The following is a 25,717-nucleotide window of genomic DNA, read 5'->3' as shown; positions in this document are numbered from 1 at the left end:
TCACACCAGGTGCGGCGGCTCTTCCGGTGCAGTCCCAGCAGATCATCACTGTAAGACCGAGTGCAATGTCTTGTCTTCGGTGTTGCCGGTTCACACCAATGCGTTGGGTCACTACACACTGGCAGTCAATGTGTAACATTTCAATAAAGGTTATGTAGCACTGCCCCCTTGAGGACTGCTGGATAACACACTCTCGGGTCCCCCTGAGTTACCGCAACTGCAGCATGCAATTTAACTCTTCAGTCCTTGGGATGTAGTTGTTTTTGTGGTTTTATTTAAATTAAGGATGAGAGAAGGTGCAGCCAGGCTGCTGATTCATCTTGCCACTAGATGAATCTGGGATTAAGTCTCTATGTAGATGACTTGTTAGGATGAATGATCTTCGGGATACACACCCCGCTATTGTCACACAACTGGGTGGGCTCTGCGCCCGGAGCCCACCCTTTTTTGAAGCCTATTAGAGCCTCTGGCTCTAATCACGTGCTTAAAGAAAAAAAAACCCTTTGAAATCCATGTGTCCGGCGCCCTGCATGTAGATTAGGGGGCCGGATGCATGGATGGGAGTGGGGGGGCGGTGCCCCAATGCACCAGCCACCACTGGTGCATGTGATCAGCACAGGGCCAATCAGCACTGTCCAGACAAAGGGGTCATGCAGCCTCATAGAACAGTCCGAGGACAATGAAAACTTCTGATACCGGCTGTGTGCTGCAGATCCCTCCTCTGTCACCTTTTTTCTCTTGGTGTCAGGAAAACTTGTCAGAAGTGATTCATGTAGATAGCAGAGGAAGGAGACAACAGACAGAAATTACACTTAGTGCTCTGGATTAAGATATGTACACACTATAGAAGGGATATGTGTTGCTCATCTTTCATGTCTGAGGTGTACAACCACTATAAAGTATTAACGCCAGAGAGGTTAACAGCCAAGACAATATTATTTTGAAAAGAAAAGGCCAGCAATGGCATACTGATGTGTTTTTTGAGTCCTCCTCCTGAGCTGCCACGTGTGCCCATGGCCTGGCTGCAGAGGTTTAAATTGCAGGGCTGAAGAATGTGCCGGACTGTCATTTTCATTGTCTCTTGTGTTTGTGTCTTTCAGGATCTGGTAAACACGGGACTCAGCGCTCTCTTTTTCTTCATCGCCTCTATCATTTTTGCCTCGCTGAACCACAAGATTGGGGCGGAAATTTCTGCAGCGGTAAGAAAACGGTTTCTGAAGTCTTTCCAGCGAGAAGTGAATGTGCACTTTAACCCAGATTCTGCTGCCTGGTCTCCTGGTCCAAACTCCTCCCTTCCCGGTTCTGTATTCTGTGTGTGGCATTAAAAGCTATATTAACCACTTTAAAGTGGAAGTTCCGGCCTCAGGGGTCAAATTTAGATAAAAATACCCCCGGGACAGTCAGGGCTAGTACATTCCACAATGGATAGCCTCTGAACTGTCCCGGGTCACTCTTACCTGTAAGAAGAAATACTTACCTTGAAAAGTTCTTCTCCAGCGCTGCCATCTCAGGTGTGGGCAGCTGAAGCCAGTGGCCTCTTCCGTGACGTCGGAGTCCCACAATTGCCTGCACCGGCCCCGCTCGTCACTTCCGGTGCAGGCGCGGCACCCCTGCACAGCTTCTGGGCATGCCCAGAAGCTGTTTAGCAGGGAATGCCGCGCCTGCACCGGAAGTGACGAGCGGGGCCGGTGCAGGCGCATTGACTCCTGGGAGCGATGACGTTCAGCTCCCAGGAGTCATCGCAAACCGAAAGAGACGGCACGGGCCGCGGTCGCCGAGGGAGGAAGTGGAAGGAAGGTGAGTATATTTTCTTCAATATCAAGGTAAGTGACCAAAAAAAAAAAAAAATAAATTGGGAGCATCCATTTCTTTTTCAGGTAGCCCTCAGCAAGCAGATGGCCCAAAATCAATTTTCTCTTACGTCCTCCGACAGTCGCCGCCCACTTCATATTCATCACCAATGGGGTTATGTCCTTTATTCCGTAGGAGTAGCTAGGCAATAGAATATGTTAGTACAAAGACTTTTAACATATCCCACCCCCAGGGGGTGGTCCCCTCAGTACATAACCCTCCACTTCCTGTATCCAACTCAGTTTCATTTGTCTAGCTGTCAGGAGTAGCTGGAAGTTTCTGTGCTGGGGCACCTTGTCTCAGCTCTCTTTCCTTTCTTTGGATTTTATTTCAGTTTTTTCTCTCTTTCTTGTTAGCTGTTATTTTACCAGCGTTAGTTAGTTCTTCGGAAGAAGAGGATCATGCGGGCTGCGTCTCGGGCTGACCCCCCTGGTAGCAGGCTGTGGGTCAGTGGCTTCTCAGCCCGCCATCGAGCGTTCAGTCAGGTACCGCTCCTGAGTTTTCTGAACGACCCATCCCTGTTCCGTGCAGGGATGCTAGGGTGAGGTGGCTACCTCACTGGACGCTGTGCGGTTTCTCAACCCACCTTCTGCTGCGTCCTGGATGCGACTCTCCCTGTCTCATGTACAGCGGCTTGTTCGCCTGTGCGGGTCCCCCACGCCATGTAAGAGGTAAGTGTATCTATGTGGGGACCTGTCTGTCTGGGGGGTGTCAGTCTGGGACTGTGTTACCTTGCCCTGTGTTCACACTATTGATGTTTCCCTATCTCTCACACTGCATGCTGTGGGCTGCATGGAGGGGGGGCTGTGCTGCACTCTGTGTCAGTCTGACTGTGTGAACGGCTGTGTGCTGTGGGGCTTGATGCTATCATGCTTGGGGCACATTACAGCGCCGCTGCGGCGGTCCACCATGTTATTCATGACTTAAGGTGTATTTTCATTTCACCCTCATGAGGTGAGGGAGCGGCGTTTTCGGCGCCAAACGGCGCCATTTTGGCTGTGCTCGCTCCGGCCGCATGGTACACGTGCATGGCGGCCATTTTCTTGTAGCCTCCATAGGCTTTCATAGAGCGCCCTGCATATCAGCATTTCCTTTCCTTCAGGAGCACCGCAGGCAGCAGCAGCAGCACCGATCTCTCCAGGTTCATTTATTTTTATTCCCTGTATCCTGCCTTGGTATACTTGTCCCTGTGGGGGTCCCTTGTGTGGGATGCCTAGTGTGAGTGGGCTACGATCGCAGCGCTCTCTTAAAGGGGCGGTCACCCTTTTATTTTTGCTGCTACAAGGGCATGGATTCTCAGGAATACTAGTTTCCTGCCAAATTAGTGGGAAGCCAGGGGACTGCGGTTTCCCCCCCCCGGGGGGGGATTTGGCTGCGATTGTGGCTAGCCTTGCGACTCAGGTGCAAATGCTGGTGGTTGCTCAATCCTCTAAAAGGCCCAGAGTTTTCAATTTCCTCTGTTTTCAGAGGGTGATGGTACTGGGGCTGCTGTGGCAGAGATCTCCTTATCGGGGTCTCGTTCCTCCCTGGACCTTATAGGGTCAGAAATGGAGGCTGAGGTAGAGGGGGTTGATAATTCTCCCCCTGGCTCGTCTGAAGAGCTTGCACTCATGGATGAATTGGTTGCTTCTATCAAGCAAACTCTGCGTTTGGAGGAGGACACATGTCCTCCGGCTGCCTTGGCGGCTTATGGGACGCAGAAAAGGCGCAAATCATCGCAGATGTTTCCATGCACTGATGATTTTCAGCGCGCTGTGAAAGAACGATGGCGTAATATACGCAAACCTTTTGCTGTACCAAGTAGGTTTAAGCTGCGCTATCCTTTTACGCCCGCTACTGATGGGCGTTGGTGTGTCCCACCTCCGGTGGACCATGCGTTAGCAGTTTTGAACATGTCCACTGCGATTCCTGCTGAAGACACCCCGGTGTTCCGGGATGCCACGGACAAGAGGATGGAGTCCCTTGCCCGTCGTACCTATTCTATTATGGGTTCTATGTTAAATGCTTTAATTGCTTCACTTATGGCGGCCCAGGCGGTCGCGAGCTGGACGCAGGTGCTTAGGCGTGTCCTGGTGGCTGATTCTGCCCCCCAGGCGACTTTGGATATGGTGGATCAAATCCACCAGGGTGTCATGTATTTGTGTGATGCGGACCTGGATATGGTTCCGTTGGCTGCACGTGTACACAGTGTGGCGGTGTTATCTCGCCGCCTGGTTTGGTTGAAGTGTTGGTCTGTGGATCAATCTTCACGTAAGACCTTGGCCAATCTGCCTTTTGATGGATCTCGCCTTTTTGGCGAATCCCTGGATGCCCTAATTAAAGGGGTCACGGGGGGTAAGAGCACGCTCTTACCTCAATCCCACAAGACTGCGACGGCTCCTGGAAAAAAGAATGCTTTCTTTCGGCCCCCTCAGGGGTCCTTTTCGTGCCTTTTCGGTCACACTTTGGGGCAAGCCGTCCAAGGGTCAAGGCTCCCGCAAGAAGCCGGGGGCAGGTAAGCAGAAGTCCGGCCAATCCGGTTCTGCGGCCCACAACAGTGCGGCCTGAAGGGGCGCCCTCACCCAATTCACAGGAAATCGTTCGATCTGGCTGCTAGATCGAGTGTCTCTCTCGACCGGAGAGCAGATTTTTTCCCTCAAGTCTTCTCTTATCCCCGGAGCGTTTGCGGGACCTGCATCTAGCGGTGCAGGACCTGAGGGCTCAGGGAGTGGTGGTCCCGGTGCCTCATCGGGACAGATTTCGAGGGTTCTATTCCAATCTGCTCACCGTGCCCAGGAAGGAGGGCTAGGTGCGTCCGATTCTGGACTTGAAGGCGCTGAACCGCTTTGTGCGGGTGCGCAAGTTCTGCATGGCATCCCTGCGGTCGGTGGTGGCTGCCCTGGTTCCGGGGGAGTTCATGGCTTCCATCGACTTGAAGGATGCGTATCTTCACATCCCGATTTTCGAGGGTCACCAGAGGTACCTTCGATTCGCCATAGCGGAAGATCATTGCCAATTTGTGGCGTTGCCTTTTGGTCTCGCCTCGGCTCCGAGGGTGTTCGCCAAAGTGCTGGCACCGGTTCTGGCTTTGTTGAGGGCCCAGCGCATTTCGGTTCTGGGGTATCTGGACGATATTCTGGTTCGGTCTGCGACCAGCCAGAGTCTGGAGAAGGATCTGTCCGTCACGTTGCAGACTCTGCAGGAGTTTGGTTGGACGATCAATTTTCCAAAGTCGACATTGTGCCCATCGGTTCGGTTTTCTTACCTGGGTATGATTCTGGACTCTGTCCAGGCGAAGGTCTTCCTGCCGGAAGTAAAACTCGCAGCTCTTCAGGAGGCAGTCAGGTCCCTCAGGGACGTTCCATCTTCGTCCATTAGGACGTGCATGCGGTGTCTGGGATTGATGGTCTCGGCTTTCGAGGCGATTCCCTTCGCCCAGTTTCACACACGGGATCTCCAAGCGGAGATATTGTCCAAGTGGGATGGGCGTCCGCAGTCTCTGGATCTCCAGATGTCATTGAGTTCTCGGACCAGAAGGGCTCTTCTGGGGTGGCTTCAATCCCCCTCTGTATCGGGGGGGCGAGTCTTTTCGTCCCCTTTCGTGGACGGTGATCACCACGGACGCCAGCCTGTCGGGCTGGGGTGGTGTTCTGGGCGTTCTGTCCGCCCAGGGTGTTTGGTCGACGGAGGAATCCTCCCTTCCGATCAACGTTCTGGAACTGCGAGCGATACTCCTCTGTCTTCGTCGTTGGACGGACAATCTTCACGGCTACCCGGTTCGGGTGCAGACGGACAATGCCACGGCGGTGGCTTACATCATTCACCAAGGGGGCACCAGGAGTGCCCGGGCGGCGCGAGACGTGGCCGCGATTCTGTCTTGGGCCGAGACGCATGTCCCGGCAATATCGGCAGTTCACATTCCGGGGGAGGAAGTTTGGCAGGCGGATTATCTGAGCCGCCAGACCCTGGACCAGGGGGAATGGTCCCTTCACCCGGCTGTCTTCCAGATGTTGTGCGCGAGGTGGGGTCTTCCGGAGGTAGACCTGTTCGCGTCTCGTCTGAACGACAAAGTACCACGGTTCATGGCAAGGACGCGCTATCCTCGGGCAGACGCGTCGGACGCGTTGGTTGCCCCGTGGCATCAGCACCAACTGATGTATGCGTTCCCACCGATTCAATTGCTGTCCAGGTTCCTTCGCGGAACCGACCACGGTGATTCTTGTGGCACCGGACTGGCCTCGCCGGTCCTGGTACGCAGACCTCGTATATCTGGCAGTCGACGCCCCGTGGCGTCTGCCTCTTCGAGAAGATCTTCTGTCGCAAGGACCGATCTTCCATCCTGCTTTACAGTCGCTGGTCTTGACGGCCTGGCTGTTAAATCCGAGGTCCTGCAGAACAGGGGTCTTTCCCCTGAGTTCATTCACACCTTAATAAATGCGAGGAAGTCTTCCTCGGGGAAGGTTTATTACCGTACTTGGAAGGCGTATTTTGCCTGGTGCGAATCCAGGGGTTTCTCTCCTGACACTTATTCGGTGTCTAGGGTGTTGCCCTTCCTTCAGACGGGTGTTGACCAGCGTCTGGCGCTGGCCACGATCAAGGGTCAGGTGTCTGCTTTGGCCGTTCTTTTTCAACGGCCTGTGGTATCTGATTCTTTGGTTGGCACTTTTGTGCGGGGGGTACGTCATCTGATCCCTCCTAGGAGGGACCCTCTTCCCCCTTGGGACTTGAATCTAGTTCTATCAGTATTGCAGCGTGCTCCTTTTGAAAGGTTCAGGGAGATCTCGCTGTCTTTGTTATCCAAGAAGGTCGCCTTTTTGGTGGCTATCACCTCGACTCGTCGAGTGTCGGGGCTGGCAGCCTTGTCCTGCAAGTTTCCGTGTCTGGTTGTGCATTTGGACAAGGTGGTCTTGCGACCTAACCCTTCTTTTCTTCCAAAAAGGGTTTCGGACTTTCATCTCAATGTGGACATTGTCAAACCTTCGCTTTGCGCGAAGCCAAAGCTTCCGACGGAGGTGTTGCTTCACTCCTTGGATGTTGTCCGGGCGATTAGAGTCTATCTCAGATCGACTGAGTCTTCTCGTAAGTCGGATGCCTTGTTTGTCCTTCCGGGAGGTCCTCGGAAGGGCATGGCGGCGTCGGCTTCTACAATCGCCATATGGATCTGACGGGACCATTTATCAGGCCTATGTTTTGAGGGGGAAAGTTCCCCCTGTACCTGTGAAGGCGCACTCTACCAGATCTCTGAGTACGTCTTGGGCCTGTCGTCATGGGGCCTCTGTGGCCCAGGTGTGTGAGGCGGCGACTTGTCGACTGTACACACTTTCACGATATTCTACAGAGTAGATGTTCAGGCATCGGCTGATGCTTCCTTTGGCCGCAAGGTTCTTAGTGCGGCAGTTTCCTAGAGCCCTTGTTTCGGGTTCTTTGGCTTTTTGGGATTTTTGTTTTTTCCCTGGGTTTTCTTGCTCCTGTTGAGCGAGTGTTTTGTTCTTATGCCCAACTGGTTTCCTTCCTTTGGTAAGGTTCCTTTCTCTGATGGGGAGACGGCGTTGCCTTGGGCGCGGTTGAGTTCTTCCCACCCCTCATATTTACACTGCTTTGGGACATCCCCATTGGTGATGAATATGAAGTGGGCGGCGACTGTCGGAGGACGTAAGAGAAAACGGAATTTTTGTAAAATCTTACCTGTAAAATTCCTTTCTCTGAGTCCTCCGACAGTCGCCGCCCCCGCCCCTCTTTTGGGGTTTTGATGTACTCTCTACTGCTATTCCACTGAAACTGAGTTGGATACAGGAAGTGGAGGGTTATGTACTGAGGGGACCACCCCCTGGGGGTGGGATATGTTAAAAGTCTTTGTACTAACATATTCTATTGCCTAGCTACTCCTACGGAATAAAGGACATAACCCCATTGGTGATGAATATGAAGTGGGCGGCGACTGTCGGAGGACTCAGAGAAAGGAATTTTACAGGTAAGATTTTACAAAAATTCAGTTTTTCTCGATTTTGAGGCCGGAACTTCGCTTTAAGATCGGGCCTATTTTTGACACTTGGTGTTTACAAGCTAAAATCATTTTTTTTTTTTTTTTTTTATAGAAAACTACTTAGAACCCCCAAACATTATATATTTTTTTTAGCAGAGACCCTAGAAAATAAAATGGAGATCGTTGCAATATTTTTTATCACACCGTATTTGGAAAAAATTCATTTTTTTAAAATTAAAAAATAAGAAAACAGTAAAGTTAGCCCAATCTTTTTCTATAATATGAAAGATAATGTTACGCTGAGTAATTAGATACCCAACATGTCATGTTTCAAAATTGCGCACGCTCACGAAATGACGACAAATTTTGGTACTTAAAAATCCCCATAGGCGACATTTTAAAAATGTCTACAGGTTACCAGCTTAGAGTTACAGAGGAGGGCTCAAATTATTGCTCTCACTGTAACTATCGCAGCGATACCTCACATGTGTGGTTTGAACACCGTTTACATATGTGGGCGGGACATCCATATAAGTTCACTTCTGCGCGCGAGCTAATGGGGACAGGGCGCTTTAATTTATTTTTTTTTCCCTATTTATTTTATTTATTATTTTTTATTTTTACACAGTTTAAAAAGAAAAAAAAATGTGATAATTTTTATTCCTTTTACAAGGAATGTAAACATCCCTTGTAATAGAAATAGGCATGACAGGTCCTCTTTATTGTGAGATCTGGGGTCAAAAATACCTCAGACCTCACAACTACACTAAAAAAAAAAAAAAAAAAAAAAAAAGTTGAAAAAAAATCTGCCCTTTAAACCGGTTACTAGGCAACGACGTTTGACGTCACTCTGGTCCTCCAAGACCATAAAGTCGAGTGAGGGCCATCTTGTCATCTTGGGTGACTTTCTGTCCCTGAGGATCCGGGACCGGATTGTTTTCCCCGTTGGCGGTAAGCGGGGAAAACGACCGGGACGTCACGGGAGGGGGGCACCTCTTCTGCTGCACCGTAAGGGTGATCCCACTGTGAATCCACCACTGAGACCACTCTTATCTGAAAGCCCATCGCCCGCCTTTTTAAAAAATACCGGGGTTATGGCAGCTATCTGCTGCCATAACCCCAGTATTTAGCGTCAAAGGACCGGCGTCAATCGACGGCGGGTGGTCGGTAAGTGGTTAACCACTTGCCGACCAGCCGCCGCACATATACTGCGGCAGACCGGCTCTATTGCACAAAACCACGTACCTGTACATCGTTTCATGCAATAGCCAGTGGGGGCATGCACGCGCGCCCTAATTGGCCAGAGGGAGAGCCAATCAGCAGGTCCGGCTGACGCAATGGCTGCCCGCGATCGCTCCCCATTGAGACAGAACGAGACCGCCATTCTGTCACAGATGAGCACAGGGATCCTGTCTTCCTGCTTTTTAGGAACACCGATCTCTATGTTCATGTAGTGAGTCCACCCCCCACACAGTTAGCAAGCACTCCCTAGGAGCACACTTAACCCTTTGATCGCCCCTCATGTTAACCCCTTCCCTGCCAGTGTCATTAGTATAGTAAAATTGCATATTTTTAGCACTGACTACTGTAGTAATGCCACTGGTCCCCTCAAAAATGTCAGTTAGGTGTCCATCTGCCCGCCGCAATGTCTCAGTCCCGCTAAAAATCGCTGATCGCCGCCATTATTAGTAAAAAAAAATGCCATAAATCTATCTCCTAGTTTGTAGACGCCATAACTTTTGCGCAAACCAATCAATATATATTTATTGGGATTTTTTTTTTTTTTACCAAAAATATGTGGCAGAATACATATTGGCCTAAAATGATGAAAAAATTTGATATTTTTTTTCTTTTTTATTGGATATGTTTTATAGCAGAAAGTAAAAAATATTATTTTTTTTTTTCTGGTAGAATTGTCGCTCTTTTTTTTTGTTTATAGTGCAAAAAGTAAAAACCACAGAGGTGATCAACTACCACCAAAAGAAAGTTCTATTTGTGGGAAATTTTTATTTGGGTACAGCGTCGCACAAGCGTGCAATTGTCAGTCAAAGCGGAGTTCCACCCTGGAATTTTTTATTTTTTTTAAAAATACCCCCGGGACAGTCAGGGCTAGTGCATTCCACAATGGCTAGCCCCTGATCTGTCCCGGGTTGCACTTACTTGTTAGGACAAATACTTACCTTGAAAACGTCTTGTCCAGCGCTGCCATCTCAGATGTGGGCAGCTTGAAGCCAGCGAGATCCTCTTTGGGGTCCTCTTCCGCCTTCTTCGGTCCCACGATGCCCTGCGCCGGCCCCGACGTCACTTCCGGGTCGCGCGCGTCATCCCTCCACAGCTTCTGGGCATGCCCAGAAGCTGTTTAGAAGGGGATGACGCGCGCGCCCCGGAACTGACGTCGGGGCCGGTGCAGGCGCAATGATTCCTGGGAGCTATGACGTTCAGCTCCCAGGAATCATTGCAGAGCCAGGAAGTGAAGACGGGCCGCGGCCGAGGAAGGAGGAAGTAAGGTAAGTATATTTTCTTCGCTACAAGGTAAGTTAAAAAAAAAAATGCGATTATCCATTTCTTTTTCAGGTGACCCGGAGCGAGAAGATGGAGGTAAGTATAAAATTAGGGTGGAACTCCACTTTAAAGTAACGCAGTGCCATATCGCAAAAAATGGCCTGGTCATTAAGAGGTAACACCTTCCGGTCCAGAAGTGGTTAAAATAGCATTATTATACACATCACCTGAAAACAGGATTTCAGGTAGACATAGGTGAACTGCATTGTCCTCTGTGTTAGAGACCCTGTCACCAAACCTAAAAAGTGCCCAAAAATCAGGAATTTTATTAGCTTGCTTGCAGAAGTTTTTTTTTTTTCAGTAATTTTTATGTGCGTCTGTTCCGCTAGTCAACCACTCTGAGCTCAACACAGTTGATTTCCGAGCACAGCCACAGTTCCTCCTGCCTCCTTGCACATCATAGCTCTCTTCTCAGGAGTGTTCAGTTACTGTTTATGCTGGCCCAGCACCCCTGTGCACTGCGCACCCCTGTACACTGCGCACATTTTTGTAAATATTTTATTATATCTTTTCATGTGACAACACTGAAGAAATGACACTTTGCTACAATGTAAAGTAGCGAGTGTACAGCTTGTATAACAGTGTAACTTTACTGTCCCCTCAAAATAACTCAACACACAGCCATTAATGTCTAAACTGCTGGCAACAAAAGTGAGTACACCCCTAAGTGAAAATGTCCAAATTGGGCCCAAAGTGTTAAAATTTTTTGTGGCCATCATTATTTTCCAGCAATGCCTCTTGGACATGGAGTTCACCAGAGCTTCACAGGTTGCCACTGGAGTCCTTTTCCAGTCCTCCATGATGACATCACAGAGCTGGTGGATGTTAGAGACCTTGCACTCCTCCACCTTCTGTTTGAGGATGCCCCACAGATGCTCAATAGGGTTTAGGTCTGGAGACATGCTTGGCCAGTCCTTCACCTTTACCCTCAGCTTCTTTAGCAAGGCAGTCGTCGTCTTGGAGGTGTGTTTTGGGTCGTTATGTTGGAATACTGCCCTGCAGCCCAGTCTCTGAAGGGAGGGGATCATACTCTGCTTCAGTATGTCACAGTACATGTTGGCATTCATGGTTCCCTCAATGAACTGTAGCTCCCCAGTGGCGGCAGCCCCAGACCATGACACTCCCACCACCATGCTTGACTGTAGGCAAGACACACTTGTCTTTGTACTCCTCACCTGGTTGCCACCACACACGCTTGACACCATCTGAACCAAATACATTTATCTTGGTCTCATCAGACCACAGGACATGGTTCCAGTAATCCATGTCCTTAGTCTGCTTTTCTTCAGAAAACTGTTTGTAGGCTTTCTTGTGCATCATCTTTAGAAGAGGCTTCCTTCTGAGACGACAGCCATGCAGACCAATTTGATGCAGTGTGCAGCGTATGGTCTGAGCACTGACAGGCTGACCCCCCCGCCCCTTCAACCTCTGCAGCAATGCTGGCAGCACTCATACATACAACACATATATGCACAACCAGGTGGATGTGAGAGCTCTACCTTCTCCCATATATTCACAGACATATGGACTTCTATTGATCTGTACATGAAAATACAGGAAGGTGGATAATGAAGTGTGGTTACTCCCATCAGCATTTGAAAAAGAGATCATCTTTAATTGAAACCAAATGTTTCCACATACATGTGAACGAAAAGACACATTAAAAACATGTCCTACATATACTGCTCCCCACTGACCTACCTATACCTGCATGTGTACACATGAAATCTAGCATGCTAGCTATCTATTTAAAGAGCATATATACCGCATATACTAGAGTATAAGCCGGCTTTTTCAGCATGTTTCGGCTTATACTGGAGTCCAGAGGAGGCTCTAGGCTTTGTGAGGCCTTAGGCAGAATTTAGACATGAGGCCCCACTCACCCCCTTTGCAGAGGTTAAGGAAGAACCCAGAGGCCAAGCATCGAATTACTGCTGCTTGTGTGGGTGGGATGTGTACTGTGGAAATCACATGGGATGAATAGGAGAGGGATGGGACTGGGAACCATGGGATAGGGGAGAAGGAGAAGGGGGTAAAAAGGGGGGAGTGGGTAGATGATGAGGGATGGGTAGAGGAGAACTGGAGTGAAACTGGGGGGAACCTGGTCTGTATAGCAATAAAAAAAGAAGGATTTGTGCTCGCATGAGGGAAAGAAATGGGGAGGGGGATGCCAGGAAGAAAGAAAAGGAATGAAGAGAGAAAGAAAGACCGAAAGAAAGGAGGGGAGGGAGAAAGAAAGAGAGGAGAGAAGAAAGAAAGGAGGGGAGGGAGGGAGAAAGAAAGGAATGGAAAGAGATGGAGGACGGGTGCCCCTTACATCAGAATACTCACTGGAAGTAGAAGGGAGTGGATGAGTGGATGGATGGGATGAAGGGATCGGGTGCCATCTTTCCTCTTCTTGTTCCATGGTCTGCGGGGCAAGCACAGGTGGAGCGGGCGGGAAGAGGAGCAGAAGTACCTCTCTCTCTCCTCCCCCGTCTGTGTTCTGTGAGATAGGGGGAAGTGTCAGCGCCACGGCTCTAGTATCTGGCTGTGATCCGGAGCTGTCAGTGTACTCCCATCCCCTGGTGAGCTGCTCCTGATCACAGCCCCAAATCCACTTACAGACCGGGACTGTGCTGATGGCAGGGAGATCCCTGCTGCCAGCCTCAGAGGTGGCTCTTTAACTCTGCAAATTAGGCGGCCGCGAGGCCTTAGGCGACCGCCTAATTTGCCTAATTGGAGAGCCGCCTCTGCTCGAGTCACAGTCTCACTTACCTTTTCCCCGGGCAGTGCGCATGTGCCCGTACACGTTCAGCTATTCCCGGGCAGACGGCACATGCGTGGTGACGTGTTGGTGCCAGGCGGCACCATTTTTAAATGTAAGACGGAAAGGTAAGTGAGACCCCTCCGCTCCGCAGCCCCTGCATCTCCTCAGGAGATTCAGTGCTGCGGGCATGGTACAGGAGATTCTCCTGCACCATGCCTGCAGCACTGCATCTCCTGTGCCATGCCTGTACCATCTCCTGTGCCATGCCCGTCGCATTTCCTGTGCCATGCCCGTCGCATTTCCTGTGCCATGCCCGTCGCATTTCCTGTGCCATGCCTGTACCATTTCCTGTGCCATGCCCGTCGCATTTCCTGTGCCATGCCCGTCGCATTTCCTGTGCCATGCCCGTCGCATTTCCTGTGCCATGCCCGTACCATCTCCTGTGCCATGTCCGTACCGTTTCCTGTGCCATGCCCGTACCGTTTCCTGTGCCATGCCCGTACCATTTCCTGTGCCATGCCTGAACCATCTCCTGTGCCATGCCCACAGCCCTGCATCTCCTGTGCCATGCCCACAGCCCTGCATCTCCTGTACCATGTCTGCAACCCCTGCACCATGCCCGCAGCCCCTGTTTAGGGTCTTGTGGTGGTCCAGTAACTGCTGCATTTCCCACCCTAGGCTTATACTGAGTCAATAAGTTTTCCCAGTTTTTTTTGTGGTAAAATTAGGTGCCTCGGCTTATATTTGGGTCAGCTTATACTCGAGTATATACAGTATATATAGCAGATAGGTGGTCACCCTATGGCTAGTGATTATATGAAAATGCAAAAAACTTGAACACCATGACTCAAACTATATTCTCTTGTGCCTGCTTCCCCACGGGTTGGGTGGGTGTGAAATGTGTAAACCACTTGTGGGCTGTACTGGGGGAATCCCCTGTATACAAACATCCCTGTTCGAAAGCAACAAATGGAAAGGCAAAGTTCAATGATAGTAATGTCACTACACTCGTAGTCTAGAGGAGGTAAACTAGAGAAGAAAATAGTGTCATCTCAGGATCAGGCGATGGAATCTTTGTCTCCCTCACATGAGGGTGTTTACAAAGTACAGTCCCAATGGTATGTGAAAATACAGAAATTCTGAGCTGATATTTGTGGAATCCAAGTGTGTCTCAGTCCCCAATAAAGTACACAAAGACAGGAAATGAAGGCCCATGGGACTTTAACGAGACACACAACGGATTTAAAAATAAATTTTATTACGTAAAAAATATATAAATACATAAAGATAATTCACAAATAACAAAGGTGGTCATCCGTTAAAAAAAAAAAAAAAGAAAATACATACAAATTGTCACTTCTTCTATTTCTGACATTTCACACATAATAATCAATCTGTGCTGTGTGGATCTCGACGTTTTTCGCAAAATCAATCATTGGCTTCCTCAGGAGAAAACAAAGATATGAATAGTTTCAGCCATAGTCAAAATATAATCACTACTGTTCCTCTATGCCCATTCCAATAAATAGCACAGCGACAGAAGAAAAAGTCCTTCCTCCTCTCAAAAAAATGTGTGCAACTCTCCCCTCCAGGAGTTGGGGAGAGAAGGGACACCAGGCCAGAGAAACATACAAAGGCGAGGCCTCCAGATACAAAAGTCAGAAGATGGAATCCTAGAACTCAAGGGCTGGAGCTGACGAGATCTGGCAACAGGACTTATGAATGAGTCCTGTCCTGAGAACTGCGATAAGTCCTGTCCTGAGAACTGCGATAAGTCCAGTCCTGAGAACTGCGATAAGTCCAGTCCTGAGAACTGCGATAAGTCCAGTCCTGAGAACTGCGATAAGTCCAGTCCTGAGAACTGCGATAAGTCCAGTCCTGAGAACTGCGATAAGTCCAGTCCTGAGAACTGCGATAAGTCCAGTCCTGAGAACTGCGATAAGTCCTGTCCTGAGAACTGCGATAAGTCCTGTCCTGAGAACTGCGATAAGTCCTGTCCTGAGAACTGCGATATGTCCTGTCCTGAGAACTGCGATATGTCCTGTCCTGAGAACTGCGATAAGTCCTGTCCTGAGAACTGCGATAAGTCCAGTCCTGAGAACTGCGATAAGTCCAGTCCTGAGAACTGCGATAAGTCCAGTCCTGAGAACTGCGATAAGTCCTGTCCTGAGAACTGCGATAAGTCCTGTCCTGAGAACTGCGATAAGTCCTGTCCTGAGAACTGCGATAAGTCCTGTCCTGAGAACTGCGATAAGTCCTGTTGCCAGATCTCGTCAGCTCCAGACCCTTGAGTTCTAGGATTCCATCTTCTGACTTTGAGAGGAGAGTTGCACACATTTTTTAGAGAGGAGGAAGGACTTTTTCTTCTGTTGATAAACAGGTTCTGCAGATAAACAGGTACAACCCAGATTATTTTTAAGATTTTTTTATTAAATATGTTTTATAGCAGAAAGTAAAAAAAAAAAAATTTTTTTTTCAAAATTGTCGGTCCTTTTTTTTTTTTTTTTAAAGCGCAAAAAATAAAAGCTGCAGAGATGAACAAATACCATCAAATGAAAGCTTTATTTGTGGGAGAAAATGGACTTAATTTTTGTTTGGGTACAGCATTGAATGACCGCACAATTGTCAGTAACGCAGTGCCATATCGCAAAAAATGGCCTGCTCACAAAGGGGGGTAAATCTTCTGGAGGTCAGGTGGTTAAGACTTTGGTACTCTGAGCAACCTACAGGCAAAGCTAAAAAATGTGTGTATCTTTTTTTTTTTTTTTTTTGCCCCTGAACCGATAAAGAAGTTTAAATGGTCTTTTCATCCAGTCTTGTTCCCAAGATATCCCTGCTAGCAAACTGTTGAAGCCACTGGCAATCAGCAAGATGGCCAGGCATCCAGCATTTTGTATGTATGCAGAATGTTGTAAATGTCACAAGTAAAGTTTCTTAAAGAAAAACCATGCTGAGATATATGAAGGCCGTCATAGCTGACCTTGCCTTCTGAAAATGCTAGTTCCCTGGCTGTTATGCTGACTTGGGGGCTTCAGTGCTTTTTGTATCACTGAACCTGAACATATATGCAGATGAGGGGTTCTACCCTCTGTCTGACTTTACTTGCTGCTTGCTTGTTCCAGGTCAGAGAGCCATAACATATGAAAGCCATTGCAACAGCATGATAGTCTGTTAGCATTTTCAGAAGTCGGTCACTAATTGGTTGAACTAAATGGACTTGTTTGTCTCTTTTATAAGCCGACTAACTTTTTTTTCAAGCCGACTAACTATTTAACTAATAGCAGCCCCATTATTTCTATTATTTCTATTCATAGACATTTCCTCCAACCAGTTAACTGGAATCTGGGAGTATGCAGCTACTTGCAACAGCTGCTCACTTGTGGCTTTCCTGTAAACCTCTGCATTGTAGTATACCAGATACAGCAGTCTCTGCTGCCCCCTAGTGCTTTTATTTGTTTATTATAGACCATCGCCACCCAAGGCTGTTAATACAAGTTTTAGCTCACCTGCAGGTAAAGCCCAAGTATGAGAAACAATAGGAATAAAATATTAGATGGCCACACCAAATACTTTGATTAACCACTTCAGTTCCAGAAGGTTTTACCCCCTTAATGACCAGGCCATTTTTTGCGATCCAGCACTGCATTGCTTTAATTGACAATTGCGCGGTCGTGCGAAGCTGTACCCAAATACAATTGATGTCCTTTCTTCCCACAAATAGAGCTTTCTTTTGGTGGTATTTGATCACCTCTGCGGCTTTTAGATTTTGCGCTATAAACCAAAAAAAAAAAAAGCGACAATTATGAAAAAAACAAAATTTCTCTAGCGCTCATTGACAGACGTAGTCCTCGGTGATACACCACCTTCGGGTTATGTTGCCTCCACAGGAGCAGGACTAGACAGGAAATTAAAAAGCTCTGGCCACACCCCAGGGGCAGTCCCAGAGGGTATATCCTCTCTCTCTCTGCCTCAGCAAATCAGTTATTTTCTGTCTAGTTAGGAGTAAGGACCTAGATACCTTGCTGGGATCTTAGGTCTTAAAGGATTTTTTAGACAGCTTTTTTTCTCCAGTGTTCCTGTGAGATCTTCAAGCAAGAAAGCTGAACTGGGCGACGGGCTGGATGTTGAGATCCGGTGGTCACCCCAGTTCAGCCTACGAGCGCGTGCAGGCCATAGCTCCGCGCTGGGTCGGCCGCGACAAAATCCCATTAAAGGACTGTCCACGCGAGTTAAACGTCTCGCTGAAACGCCAAAGACCATGAGTCACGGCGTCCGTATCGGTCGACAGCCCTCCCGCCCCGGTGGAGAGGGGTACTGTCAGGAGTTGGTGCCCGCCTGGTTCCGGTATGGTGAGTAGTATGTTCCCCCTTTCCCCCTGACGGGTTTTGTGGTGAACGCGGGCCCCTCTCTGTATGGTAAGATAGAGTCCCTTTCTATCCTACAACATGACACAGATCCTCCTACTTTGAGTGTGATTTTATGTGTGCAAAAAGCCAGGAGGCTTGGTTTGGGAGCTAACAATCTAATTGTATACATGTTTTAAAGATGTAATCTGTGGCATTCTGGGAATCTTATGGGTTAAGAATAAGCTACCTACCAGTCAGAAGCCACGGACATGTAGACTGCCTTCCTAATCAGATCTCCAGCTATTAGCAGGCCTCCCGAACGGCCATGCGGTCCGCCAGGGCCGGTACCGCCAACCACGCCATATCCCCATGCAGAGAGAGTGTTGTGTGCCCTGCAGCACACCGCTATTCAGTACGGGCCGCCGCCATTTTTTTTTGCTGGATCGCACGAGCCGCCATTTTGGCATAGCCTCGTGTCTCCAGCATGGGGGTGGCCATGTTTGAGGTGATCCAAACACCTCGTGGAGCTTGGGGGAGGCGCCGGAAGGCGTACAGAGGGGCGGAGCCGCCTCCTTTTTTCCTGGGCAGCCAGCCAAAAGACTTCCTGTTTGTCAAGACAGCGCTGTAACCTGTTGCAGTTAAACTCTGAGCATCAAGTGGTGAGCCTGGGGGTCTACCTCTCTCTCTCTCTCTCGATCGATAGGGATCCCTAGCAGGTAACACTAAGGGGCTTTTGTGGCGCTGGGGGTCGAAAAAAAAAAAAAAAGTTTTATTTTTGAATTATATTATCCAGGAAGTAACTGGAATTATCATGGACCCTGCCACACATATTCCCCCACCTGTTTCCCTCGAGGGGGCCACGGGACCCGCCGGTGCACAGAGTAGAGTCATTTACAGCAATTTTGGAGTCTATGGTGGCTCGGGTGGAGGCGGCCTGTCAGGGACGGGGGTCAAGGAAGCGACCCCCGCCTACCCCTATACCATCTGACACCTCTGACTCAGATTCAGAGGTGGTTACGGCAATTGCAGGTTCCTCTGCAAGGGCTGTTATCCCAGGTAAAGCCCCCTCAGACAGTGAGGAGGACGCTTCTTCTCCTGCTATTATTCAGGAAGAAGCATTGGTGGACGCACTAGTTGTGGCAGTGCAGGAAACCTTAAAACTTGTGGCTTTACCGGCAGAGGCAACTGAAACAGAGATTCCTTTTGGTACTAATAAGCCCATCAAGACGATGAAGGCTTTTCCTGTACCTAAATGTTTCGGTAATCAGATTAAAGGAGAATGGGAGCATTCTAAACGTACCTTTACTATTTCCAAGCGTATTGCTAGACGCTATCCGTTTGAGGAATCCATCATTAAGAAATGGACGGTACCACCAGTCGTGGATCCGCCTATTTCCAGGCTGAATAAAGCCACGGTTATTCCAGTGGAGGACACTTCGTCCTTTAAGGATCCGGTGGATCGAAAGATGGAAGCAGAGTCCCGCACCATCTTCTCTCTGATAGGGTCAGCTTTTAGACCAGTAATTGTTATTGGTCTAGTTTCCCAGACACTTACGGAATGGGCGAAAATGGTACGCCAAGAACTTAGGGGAAAAGATATTCCCCAGGAGACATCTGATTTGATGGAACAGATTATACAAGGGCTACAGTTTATCTGTGACGCAGCCTTGGACACTACTCCCTTATTAGGGCATGCATCTAAGACAGCGGTGATCCTCAGACGTGTGCTGTGGTTAAAATGCTGGTCAGCTGACCTAGGTTCCAAAAAGACCTTGACAAATCTCCCCTTTCAGGGGAATCGTCTATTTGGGGCCAACCTAGATGAAATCATTAAGGATGCCACTGGGGGCAAGAGCACTTTTTTGCCACAGGCTGCTAAAGCTAAGGGACCTCGCAACAAGCGAGGACCTTTCTTTACCGCCCATAAAGGGCGCCCGGCTGGTACTAGCGGGAAAGGCAAGACTCCTCCAGGAGGGTTCAAGAAGGGGACCAACCCAGCCAAACCCGAAGCAAAGGAGTACACAGCCTGAAGGTGCGCCCCCACCCGGTTTGAGGGTGGGGGGACGTTTTCACCGGTATTCAGGACATTAGATCGAGCATCAACCACTACTACCGGTGCGATTCTTCCCTTCCAACATTTAAGTACTACAGGAAGCGGTAGTTACCGTTCCCTGAATAGATCTTTTCCTTTACCTTTTCCCAAGATTAGTCCCGATACCTCACAGGAATCGGATCTGGTTGACCAGATAGGCCAAGTAGCCTCTAGTCGGGTGACTTCGGTCCCTGAGGTTCAACCAGAAAAGATCACCTTTCCTGATAACTATCAGGTATCTGATAAATGTGTGGGAACAGAAAACGACCAGACTTTCTCGGATGGTCGGGGCCAGATACCTCTAGGGACGCCTGGTTCAGATTCAATCAGCGCCAGTGGTCCTAGAAATTCTAGGCTGGCCTCCTCAAGCCGGCCTGGCCGACTTGGACATGTTAGTCGTACACGTTCCGTGGGAACTTCGTCTCAGGGAGTGTCTGTGGTCTCAAGGACCTATTTACCATCATGCTTTACAGTCGCTGGGTTTAATGGCCTGGCCATTGAGACCCAAGTACTGAAGGACAGAGGTTTGTCAGCTTCAGTCATTCCTACCCTTATTAAAGCAAGGAAAGCGACTTCCAGCAAAGTCTATTATCACACATGGAAGACTTATATTGCGTGGTGCGAATCTTTAGGATTTCCTCCACGTACCTATTCGGTGTCTCGAATATTGGCCTTTTTGCAACAAGGGGTTGAGCAGAAGCTAGCCTTGAGCACCATCAAGGGTCAAGTTTCAGCATTAGCAATCTTCTTTCAGAAGCCTTTAGCTACCAAATCCTTGGTGCGGAATTTCATCCAGGGGGTGCGGCACCTGGCTCCTCCAGTCCGCGCGCCCTTACCGCCTTGGGATCTTAATTTGGTTTTGTCGGTTCTACAGAAACCTCCCTTTGAAAACATCAGGGAGATTCCCTTGCTTACTTTATCCCAGAAGGTGGCCTTCTTGGTGGCTATTACTTCTGCTCGCAGGGTGTCAGAACTGGCTGCATTATCATGCCAGTCACCATACCTAGTGATTCATAGGGATAAGGTAGTACTTCATCCTAAGCCATCTTTTCTTCCCAAGGTGGTTTCAGATTTTCATCTGAATGAAGATATTGTACTACCTTCCTTGTGTCCTCAGCCCAAGCATCATCGGGAACATGCGTTGCATTCCTTAGATGTGGTTCGGGCAATCAGGGTATACCTGAAAGCTACGGAATCATTCCGTAAGACGGATTCACTTTTTGTGATCACGGATGGCCCCAGAAAGGGTTTGCCTGCATCTGCCGCGACCATTGCCAAATGGATTAGACAAACTGTGGTACAGGCTTATTCTATTAAGGGTCAGAGTCCTCCGTTCCCTGTTAGGGCGCACTCCACTCGAGCGCTCAGTACTTCCTGGGCCTTTCGCCATCAGGCGTCAGTGGTCCAGGTATGTAAGGCGGCCACCTGGTCGTCGGTACATACCTTTACAAAGTTCTATAAAATTGATGTGACGGCATCGGCGGATGCCTCATTTGGCCGCAAGGTTTTGCAGGCCGCAATTTGAGGAGACCGGTGGTCTACCTCGAGGGTTTTTTCTGTTTGAAAAAAAAAAAAAAAAAAATTTTTTTCTCTTTTTTTGTTGAGTCTCATCATTAAGGATGAGCATTGTAAACTTCTAGTTGGCACCGGTTGGGCCTTCTAGATTGGGATTTGATTTCCATTTTCCCACCCCTCAGTTGTGATACTGCTCTGGGACGTCCCGAAGGTGGTGTATCACCGAGGACTACGTCTGTCAATGAGCGCTAGAGAAAAATGGATTTTTGTAAAATCTTACCGTAAAATCCTTTTCTCTTAGCTCATTGACAGACGTAGTCCCCGCCCCTCTGTTTTTTGAGTTGGGTTAAAATCTCTAAAGACTGCTTTTTCACATAACTGATTTGCTGAGGCAGAGAGAGAGAGGATATACCCTCTGGGACTGCCCCTGGGGTGTGGCCAGAGCTTTTTAATTTCCTGTCTAGTCCTGCTCCTGTGGAGGCAACATAACCCGAAGGTGGTGTATCACCGAGGACTACGTCTGTCAATGAGCTAAGAGAAAAGGATTTTACGGTAAGATTTTACAAAAATCCATTTATTTTTTACTTTCTGCTATAAAACATTCCCAGTAAAAAAAAATTAAAAAATTTTTTTTTTTTTATCAGTTTAGGCCAATTTGTATTCTGCTACATATTTTTGGTAAAAGAAAAAAAAAAAATCCCAAAAAGCGTATATTAATTGGTTTGCGCAAAAGTTATAGCGTTTAAAAACGACAGGATAGATTTATGGACTTTTTATTTATTTATATTTTTTTATTAGTAATGACGGCGATCAGCGTTTTTTTTTTTTTTTTTTGGGACTGCGACATTGCGGCGGATAGATCAGACACCTGTGTGTGGGGTGTGGGAGTGGCAGTAGTTAAGAAATTTTGGCATTTGGAAACAAACGGTCTAGTTTTGAACATTCCAGAACGTTCCGCCCTTGATTCTTATGGGGCAACTTACCAAAGTTGGAGGAGTAACTATGTGTGTGTGGGAGTGGCAGCAGTTTGTGCGTGCGTGCGTGCGTGCGTGTGAGCAGTTGAGAAAGTTAGAGACTTAACCGTTAGTAATCACAAGACCCCGGCCGACAAAATGAGGGAGTGGCAGCAGTTTAGAAATTGTGGCAAGATTTCTTCGCTCACCCTCTAACTATTTTCAGGCCCCACTCTAGTTTTGAACATTCCACCATTCATTCCTATGGGGCCAATTTCGCCACAAAAACGACAATATTTTGCAAACCAATTGGCGAAACCTTCCAAAATGTGATAGCAACGCAATCGGGAACGATCCGCTCGTTTCGATATATTACTTGTCTATGTAGTCTAAAAACTGTGGGAGAGTTAGGGTACCAAATTTTCCCATAGGCTTTCACTATAAAAAGAATAATATATATGTAAAGGAATAGTTAGTGTGCTTGCCATAGGCAAGAACACTTAATGAAAGCAAAGGCCTTGGAGATTGGCATGATGGGAGTTGCAGTTGCTTTTTTTTATGTTACATGATAATTGTGTAACTTTTTCAAATGCATATTTTCAGGCAAAAATACACTAAAATGAGTTTAAAGTGGAGTTCCACCCTGAACATTTTTTTTTTACCTAAAAATACCCCCGGGACAGTCAGGGCTAGTGCATTTAAGCAACGATAGCCTCTGAACTGTCCCCTGTTTCACTTACCTTTTAGAAGAAATACTTACCTTGAAAATGTCTTGTCCAGCGCTGCCATCTCAGGTGTGGGCAGCTGATGCCGGAGCATCCTCTTCGGTGACGTCGGAGTCCCAGAATGCCCTGCTCGTCACTTCCGGTGCAGGCGCGTCAGAAGCTGTTCTGCAGGGAATGACGCGCCTGCCCCGGAAGTGACGAGCAGGGCCAGTGCAGGTGCATTGACTCCTGGGATGGATGATGCTCACCTCCCAGGAGTCAATGCAAGCACCTGGATTGATTCCTGCCCAGTTGAAGTGGCTAACGTGAGGGTATACATCTGATCACTGCCATTGTGTATGGTGCATTTCTTATATGCCTATCATCCCTATTGACTCTGGTAAGGAGATTTGGTTGGAACTGTGGTGTGAAGTGCTATACTTTCACACTGAAGCTGGTGTTGGGATTTGGTCCTTCCATCCTTTTTTATGATCATGGACTGTCATGTTCTGGTTTATGTGCTGCATATGGACTTTTATATACCCCCTGGGACTGCCCATGGGTGTAGCCAGAATTCTTTTCTGCCTAGTGTCCTACTCCTGTGGGGGGCAGTATAACCCAATGGTTATGAGTATCAGGAGCTGTGTCCGTCAATGAACATCAGAGAAATGGATTTTATAGTAAAAATCCCATTTATTTTTCTTCTATTGTTGTTACTGGAAACTGTTTTCTGCTTTTTAGGACAAACCTCTCTATATCACTTCTTTTCAAATACAATCATATATTTTATATTGTGTCATCTAAATCATTGTGGTAAAGTAATTTTAGAATTCTCTGTCTTATTTTAGGTTTTTGGCTTTTTAGCCACCCTCTCCTACGCTATCAACACCTACCTGGCGCTGCGAAAATGGAGATTCGGCAGCCGGCCCCAGAATATGCGTCAGTCCAGCGACTACATGAGGGCACGCAGCGAGTCCCGTGATGTAGACTCCCGCCCTGAGATTCAGCGTCTGGATGCCTGAGTGGCCAATGCCAGTGGGAAATTTTTATCAATGAATACCAAGTGACTTCTCACCAAAGGCCTGGGATTGGCCCAGTTTTGTAAGAAGGCAGCAGGCATGGGAAAAGTTTCCCATCTTTGACATGTGTTCATATTCCTGGACTAGGTCCTACATTCCTGATGTTGTAAGGGAAGGTAGGTGACCATCTTTGTGGCAGAGCCGCGGAGTTGATCGGTATGTCGTCGATATACCTTGCCTCAGAAAGCCTGCTAAACAGGATTCATGAAGGGACAGTCGCATTGGTTTAATAAAGAGCTGTACGGCACATTCATTAAACCAGAGAAGGAGGAAAATGAAGTTATTTTTATTGTCTATAAAATTAATCCACACTTTTTAAATCCTCACCTAGGACGTTTTAATCATGTATTATTTAATGATGACATTTTACTGATTTTCATGTAAGCATTATTAATTTAACAGTGGTTAGTTTTTAAACATCAGTTTTTGTACTATTTGGATAATAGTTTTTCTGAAATGTACAGCTCGTCGGGCTCATAAGTCTAAAGGGGCTAATCGTGATTGGAAAACTTTGGAACGGTTCAAGATGTATTCCAGGCAGATGTAAAAAGTTCCATTTATTCTACATAAATATTTGCTGAAAATTGCTAAAGATATTTTAAACTGCTATCTGTAATTATTTGTATTTCTACTTTATGTTAAACTGCCTTCATCCTCTGCACACCAGCTGGAATTTCCAAACAGCTTGGTTTTTCTGCACTGTCCGCCTAAATGAAAGCGAGAGTGAGTGGGGCACAATCTTATCCGCAGCTTAAAACCCCAATTGTACTTTCAGTTTAGATAAATGCATTGCTCACACATCAAAACAATTAGTATTGTTATAATTTTTTTTTTTTTTTAGACAGTGTCCACAATGGTGAGAAAAGCCTGTCCCCTGCCAACATGTTACAAAGAAGGATACTTACTTTCTATGTGGAAGTAGTGGTCTCTCTGCATGGGTCTCATGCTCCTGAGGAAGTCAGAACTAGAGCTGTCCAATCAGCAGGGAGCATGAGTTGTTTTGTGGATTGTGTCTGACACAGCATGGGGCATTTTAGACCTCTACAGAGAACAAATGTCCTTCTCTACTGCATGCTGGCGTAGTAGTGGCTTTACTACCCATTATGGATACTTTCTGAAGAAAAAGATCTGTAAGACTTTAAACATTGACAATTGTGTCAAACTGCAAGCATCCAGAAGTGCTTGCAAATATGGCGGTTGATCTTTGGCTATTTTTTTGTGGGCGAGAAATGCTTTTGGATCTCAAGCCCCCACTGTAATAATAGATAGGGGTTGATTATTTTGTAATGAAAGCTCCACCTTAAGACAAAATTATCCTCAAATGGTGTTTTTTTTTTTTTTAGGTAATTTACCTTTTGAAAATCTGTGTAAAAAGAAATGTATTGTCATTAATGTGTATAGTAGCTTTTGTAACCTGGTGGTCAAATGAATATCACATCACACACGTGTAGTATATATCAGAACGGACCAATACAAATACGTTCTTTATTTTGGAAAATATTTAATTTGTTAATGGGAAATAAGCATTAAAAATAATAAATATATTCTGACTACAGCAGGTAAATTAGAATAAGCTAAAGCTCAAGTTGAGTAGAACTATAGTCTTCCATTAAAATAATCTATGCTACAGCAGGGGTCTCCAAGCTTCTCAAACAAAGGACCGTTGACCTTCAGACTTTAGGGGGGCCGGATTGTGGCTAGTGGGGGGAAATAATGTCCTAGCATCAGTGAGAATGCACATGGCCTTAGGGTTGGTGGTCAGTAGGAGGAGGTGTAGTGTCCCATCACTGGTATTAGTGGAAGAAATCGTTACCTATTGTTGGTGTCAGTGGGAGGAATAGTGCCTCATATCATTGGGAGGAATAGTGCCTCATATCATTGGGAGGAATAGTGCCTCAAGGGCG

The 25,717-nt window shown here is 47.5% G+C and overlaps 1 protein-coding gene across 1 annotated transcript in view; it reads left to right on the top strand.

Moving 5' to 3' along the window:
* Positions 1 to 24,487, top strand: part of CMTM4 (CKLF like MARVEL transmembrane domain containing 4) — a 96,434-nt gene extending 71,947 nt beyond the window's left edge. The window contains exons 3-4 of the mRNA XM_082269717.1: positions 1,101 to 1,199; positions 23,583 to 24,487. Coding sequence (XP_082125843.1) covers positions 1,101 to 1,199; positions 23,583 to 23,756 — 273 coding nt within the window. The 3' untranslated portion in view covers positions 23,757 to 24,487. The remainder of the gene's footprint in view (positions 1 to 1,100; positions 1,200 to 23,582) is intronic.
* Positions 24,488 to 25,717: the final 1,230 nt, after the last annotated feature.

This window comes from Pelophylax lessonae (genome assembly GCF_965119305.1).
Source record: "Pelophylax lessonae genome assembly, chromosome: 10".
Taxonomy (NCBI): Eukaryota; Metazoa; Chordata; class Amphibia; order Anura; family Ranidae; genus Pelophylax; species Pelophylax lessonae.
This window is presented reverse-complemented; position numbering and strand designations above follow the sequence as displayed.